Below are 6648 nucleotides of genomic sequence, written 5' to 3' on the forward strand. Positions count from 1 at the left end.
TGTGTGTGTGTGTGTGTGTGTGTGTGTGTGTGTGATTAAGTGGTAGAGCTCAAGTGGGGTGTGTGTGTGTAAAATTGAACTTACCAGTTCCTTAAGAACATCAATCAAGACTTCCACGTTCCATGTGTGTGCCTGTGCTCCATCACTTTTATCTTTTCCATCACTCCAGATTCCACTGCCAGGAGCAGAGATACTCTGTAGAGGTAAAACTTGAAATTAAATTTAAAACTCAAAATAAACCATTTAATGGTTGGCTCTGGCTGATATGACAATCAATCCTGCTGTAAGTAAGCAAAATATCGAAAGCAGGACATTAACTCACTTTGTAAAATGGCTGAATTCAACAAACCTGTAATGGAATACCATCTGTTAATCCTGAATGAGTTCGAGCCATCATTCCTAAAACCCTGGCAACCTGGGCAGCTGTGACCTCCCGAACACCGAACTGCATGATTATATTCCGACATTCTTCAATACTGAAACAGAAATATAATTTTTAAAAAACACTACTATTCTGAAATACCAAGATAAAGAAATGTTAACATAAATAAAAATATAAAAATTACCCACTTGGATTTTTTTTTTGTTTTTAGTCAGGGGCTTGAACTCTGGGCCTGGGTGCATCCCTTAGCTCTTTATTTAGCTCAAGGCTAGTGTTCTACCACTTGAGCCACGGGGCCACTTCTGGCTTTTTCGGTTTATGTGGTGCTGAGGAATTGAACCCAGGGCCTCATGCATGTGAGGCAAGCATTCTACCATTGAGCCACCTTCCCAGCCCCACCCACTTGATTTTGTTCCCCCCAGTCCTTGGGCTTGAATTCAGGGCCAGGGCACTGTCCCTAAGCTTCTTTGTACTCAAAGCTAGCACTCTACCACTTGAGTCAGAGTGCTACTTCTGGCTTTTCCTAAGTAGTTTATTGGAGATAAAAATCTTACATACTAGCCGAGCACTGGTGGCTCACACCTGTAATCCAAGCTACTCAGGAGGCTGAGATCTGAGGATCACAGTTCAAATCAGCCCGGGCAGGAAAGCTCATGAGACTCTTATCTCCAATAAACCACTAGAAAACCGGAAGTGGTGCTATGGCTGAAGCGGTAGAGTGCTCACCTTGAGATGAAGAGCTATGTATGGATGGGACAGTCAGTGCCCAGGCCCAGAGTTCAAGCGACAAAAAATAATAATAATAATAATAATAATCTCACAGTCTTTTTGCCTGGGCTTGGCTTGGAACCTGATCCTCAGATCCCAGCCTCCTGAATAGCTAGGATTACAGGTGTGAGCCACTTGTGCACAGCAGAAGTACCCACTTTAATAGGAGAACGGCAAAAGTACAAACTACCAATGGCAGAAAGTACAAACTACCAATGGCAGAAAATGAAGCCAATAATGATACTTCTCACAATGAAACAAAAGTATATCCAATTTTCACTATGAATCAAGTTACTTTTTACATAAGATAAGTTGAAAAGAACCTGAAAATGCATGCTTTTTCAGTTTCCATCTAAAAGTAACTTAAAAGTGAATACATATATGAGGGTCTCACAAACAAACATTTGATATCTAAGAGGGACTTGTATAAACGCTTTTAAAACACTACAAATTACACTTAAACCCAAACCAAAGCCTATCAATGCCCTTAATTATATACTCAAGAGAAAAAAAATTAATTCCATTACATCAGACACAAGTACAGCTACTATTAATAATAGTTTTCAAAGTCTTTTTTCTCGCCCCCCCAAGGTTTCTTTTGATGACTGGCAAGTAAAAATTACCTAGCAGGCTGAGTCATACCATGACTACAACAGGTCAACTCACACTTTACCTCTCAGTGCCTTCATTGCTCTACTTGGAAGGTCATATAGTGAAGCAGAAAAGGAAAGACATGAAAGTATAGTGAGGATACTGAGGGTAGGGAATAGGAAAGAAAAAATTAGACACTAAGTATAAAATGATATTAAGTTCTGTAACTCTTGCCTACACCTGTCTTCCTCCCCAAAAGCTTAATTATGCCTATCTTGGTAACTAGGCCTAAAGCCTTAATTCCTAATTTGAGAAAGTGGTCAAGACAGACAGAAATTTAACCCTCTCAGGATGTTTACAGCTGACACCAACACTAGTATGTGGAAAATTAAAATGTAGAAACAAAAATTGTTTTAAAGAATTACCTATTGTTTGCCACAAAAGTAATCAGAACTTTAACATATTTTACTACTAACCTTGCACAAAAACCGTAGCCTACTTCTTGCATGAAATCAGCCAAAGAACTCTCCATCATGGTTTTAGCTACCCCTCCAGAATCAGGCAGGATCCTGTCCATTAGAATGTCCCGTTTTTCAGGATATAAAAGTGGTGCAAGCACCACAGGACAGCGTTCTTGGGGAAAATCTGAGGGAATAAAAAGGATACAACTGCTATACAGATTAAAAACCACCAGGGGCTAAGGGTTTAGGTTAACTCAGTGACTTCAGTGGTAGAGAACTTTCCTGACATGGGCATAGCCCCAGATTCACCAAGAATTTTATTTAAAAAAAACAACAAAACAAAACACACTGAGAATCTTCCAAACCCAATCCAACCCAAAAACTAAAATTCAAAGTAAAGTTTAATTTCGGCAACCAACTAATCTACATTACGACTTTATATTAATTCTAGAATTTGAATTTGAATTCATGGACTGTGAACGCAGGGCATTGTCCCACTTTGAGCCACAGATTCGCTTCCAGTTTAGTGGTGGTTAATAGGATATGTAAATCTCAGACGTTCCTGCCTGGGCTGGCTCTGAACTGTAATCCTCAGATCTTAGCCTCCTAAGTCGCTAGAATTACAGGCGTAAGCCTCCAGTACCCAGACAAAATTTGAATTTTTATGTCACAAAAATTACCTATCTGAGTTGGGCACTGGTGGCTCACGCATGTAATCCTAACTACTCAGGAGGCTTAGATCTGAAAATCGTAGTTCCAAGCCAGCCTGGACAGGAAAGTCCATGAGACTCTTATCTCCAATAAACCACCAGAAAACCAGACGTGGCACTGTGGCTCAAGTGGTAGAGAGCTACCCAAAGGAGGGAAAGGCGACAACGACAACAATGACATTACCTATGTGTATATTTTTTTAACTATTGACCTAAGGACTCAAGTATCTATCAATTCAAAGCCTAGTGATTAAATTGTCACAACAGAATAATCAATTCCCAAAAAAAGGTATCAGAAACAGTGTATAAAAACCTGTTGCATGACAGACATGGGTGGCTCACAGCTATAATCCTAGCTACTCAGGGCTGAGATCTGAGGATCACAGTTCAAACCCACCCGAGGCAGGAACATCTGTGAGACTCTTATCACCAATGAACCACCAGAAAACCAGAAGTGGTGCTGTGGCTCCAGTGTTAGAACACCAGTGGCTCAAGCCTGTAATCCTAGCTACTCAGGAAGCTGAGCTCTGCAGTTCAAAGTCAGCCCAGGCAGGGAAGCCCAGGAGACTCTTATCTCCAATTAACCACCAGAAAAAGCAGAAGTAGAGTTGTGGCTCAAAGTGGTAGAGTGCTAGCCTTAAGTGAAAAAGCTCAGGGACAGTACCCAGGCCCTGAGTCCAGGCCCCATGACTGACCCTCCCCACCCCCAAAAAAATGCACTCATTACCTAACTTATAAAACTGTAATCCCTCTATATATCTCCTTTATAATGTTTAATTATGAAAAGAATATACCCTTTACCTGACTTATGTAACCATAACCCTTTGTAAAAGGCAATTGAAAATTTTTCTGAATCCCTTTCAGCTAAGCACTGCCAGCTCAAACCTGTAATGCTAGCTACTCAGGAAGTGAAATCTGAGAGTCCTGGTTCAACACTAGCTCAGGCAAGAAAACTCGACTCTTATCTCCATTTAACCATCAACAAACCAGAAGTACAGCTGTAGCTCAAGCAGTTTAGTGCTTAAACTTGAGCAAAAAAACTCAGGGATAGTACTCAGGTCCTGAGTTCAAGCCCTGGAACTAACACCAAAACAATAAAAAGAATGTTTCTTGGGGCTGGGAAGGTGGCTCAGTGGTAGAGCGCTTGCTTTGCATGCCTGAGGCCCTAGGTTCGATTCCTCAGCACCACATAAGCAAAAAGAAAAAAGCCAGAAGTGGCGCTATGGTTCAAGTGGTAGAGTGCTAGCCTTGAGCTGAAGAGCTGAGGGACAGCGCCCAGGCCCAGAATTCAGGCCCCATTACCGGACCCAAAAAAAAAACCAAAACAAAAAGTATGTTTCTTGCCATCACTAAGAAATGTAATGAAGTTTAAAATTAAGCTATAGAAATAGGGAACAGACAAAATTAACATTGAGATAGGATGTCACTACTTCATAGGATAATTTCAGAGAACAGTTTTTCTCTCCAAAATGATTTACCTTATCATTACAATGCCCACATGAAGGAAGTAATATAACGTAATAAACATGACCAACTTTCTAAGCAGCCTAACACTACAAAGGAGTCTCCCTAAGGGAGTGGGGAGGGCGGGAGTCATCCCAGAAAGACTACAGAAAATATTCCAAGTCTTATCTGGATTCTACTTCCATAGCAAAGATTACTGATGAAGTTAGGTTCATCTAATACTTGTTTATGAGAGCTCAGTCTCTTTTATATTTTAATTTAAAAACTCTATAGAATTAGGAAAATAAGGGGCTGGAAAGGTGGCTCAGTAGTAGAGTGCTTGCCTCGCATGCATAAGGCCCTAGGTTCGATTCCTCAGTGGCCACTGTGGCTCAAGTGGTAGAGCGCTAGCCTTGAGCTGAAGAGCTCAATGACAGTGCCCAGGCTGAGTTCAAGCCCCACAACCGGCCAAAAAATAAATAAATTAGGAAAGTAAGAAATAAGTAAATTTGTCTTTGCTAATTTTCTAACATCCTAGTATAGGTGATATCAGATCTTATAAAGAATTTCTTACCTCTGCGCAGAGTCTTAAGAAAAGCGTCTATCTGTTCCTGTCCAACTCCAAATGCTCCCTTCTGCCCAAAAAGGAGATGGGAGAGGAGGAGGTGTAGGACCTCTATTGCTATATCTTGGAAGCCACCTTCTTGATTTCCACTGACGTCTGCGTCTATGTAAGAACGCAGAAGATCTGGAAGCTTCTGTTTAATAAACTGGGCAGCTAGAAATCAAGTAAACCAAACACCATAAGTTATTTATGGACCATGTATGTAAAAATTCACATACTCAATATATACAGATATCATGCTTTTTCTTTCACCAAGTCATAATTTAGCTAATACATTTACAGGTCTATTTCAGAGATAAAAAAAAGACTAAGCCATGTATACTGCCACATGCCTATAATCTTAGTGATTAGGATAAATTAGGTTGGTGAATTTGAGGCCAACAAGGGCTACATAGCAAGAATCTCCAACCGCCCACCCCTCAAAACAAAAAAACTGAGGATAAGCTGGGCGCCGGCAGCTTACACCTATAATCCGAGCTACTCAGGAGGCTGAGCTATGAGGATCGCAGTTCAAAGCCAGCCGGGGCAGGAAAGTCTGTGAGACTCTTATCTCCAATTAACCACCAGAAAACTGAAGTGGCACTGTAGCTCAAGTGGTTCAGTGCTTATCTTGAGCTGAAGAGTTGAGGGACAGATCTCAGGCCCAGAGTTCAAGCCCCATGACAGACACCCCGCCCAAAAAAAGAGGAGGGAGCAGAGACTAACTACAACTGACTGAAGGGGTGTTTTACATGATGAAAAGATTAAGATCAATTATATAATAATGTGCATATATGGTTACAGTGTGGCTGGCTCAATGGAAGAGTGTAAAACTAAAGTTTATATCCATAGCTCCTTCCCCCTCCAAAAAAGGAACGAAGCTATGAGAGCAAATTTTGCATTGTGCTATTAAAACAAAAAAGAAAAAGAAAAACTTAAGATTAATCTTATGCTTGGAGCAAAGTGACTTACCAAAACCTCGGAGATCTGAACTGGAAGAATTCAAGAGGGCAAGGCCAAAAATTACCTGAAATAATAAATATTACATTAAAGCCAGGTGATTATTTATAACTCTAGCCCTACAACTCTTTTTCTTAAACCACTTACCTCTTGTACTTTGCTTAACTTGAGAACTTTACTCAGCTGGGCAAACAGATGAGGTGCAGGCTTTAAACTCTAAAACAAAACAAATTATATTTTAAAACAATGGTTTAAGAAGTTTTAAAAATCAACATACCCATGTATGATACTATATGCTAAGCAACATAATCCTTTAGTGCTACTAGAAGCAATATATCATATCCTAAACTATTTACAAACTTAAGCTTTCATTTAATCTGTTTTTAGCATGATTCTATTTATTATCAAATGAACTGCCCTGATTTGTCAGGATGCTACAAAAAAATTCCAAAGTAATTATTGAAAATTTTTAAACTATTACTTTCATTAAGAAAGGAAGATGAGCCCGGCGCTGGTGGCTCACACCTGTAATCCTAGCTACTCAGGAGGCTGAGATCTGAGGATCGCGGTTCAAAGCCAGCCCAGGGGCAGGAAAGACCGTGAGACTCCTATCTCCAATAAACCACCACAAAACCGGAAGTGGCGCTGTAGCTCAAGTGGTAGAGCGCTTGCCTTGAGCTGAAGAGCTGAGGGACAGCGCCCAGGCCCAGAGTTCAAGCCCCACGACCG

At 40.6% G+C, this 6648-nt stretch overlaps 1 protein-coding gene across 1 annotated transcript in view; it reads right to left on the reverse strand.

The window, feature by feature from the left end:
- Window positions 1-6648, reverse strand: part of Cnot1 (CCR4-NOT transcription complex, subunit 1) — a 104207-nt gene that overhangs the window by 73032 nt on the left and 24527 nt on the right. The window contains exons 5-10 of the mRNA XM_013012645.1: window positions 6067-6135; window positions 5932-5986; window positions 4930-5133; window positions 2218-2386; window positions 350-476; window positions 85-195 (exon numbers count right to left, since the gene is read on the reverse strand). Of these exons, the coding sequence (XP_012868099.1) occupies window positions 85-195; window positions 350-476; window positions 2218-2386; window positions 4930-5133; window positions 5932-5986; window positions 6067-6135 (735 nt within the window). The remainder of the gene's footprint in view (window positions 1-84; window positions 196-349; window positions 477-2217; window positions 2387-4929; window positions 5134-5931; window positions 5987-6066; window positions 6136-6648) is intronic.

The sequence above is a fragment of the Dipodomys ordii genome, unplaced genomic scaffold (assembly GCF_000151885.1).
Source record: "Dipodomys ordii isolate 6190 unplaced genomic scaffold, Dord_2.0 Scaffold18, whole genome shotgun sequence".
In the NCBI taxonomy this organism is placed as follows: Eukaryota; Metazoa; Chordata; class Mammalia; order Rodentia; family Heteromyidae; genus Dipodomys; species Dipodomys ordii.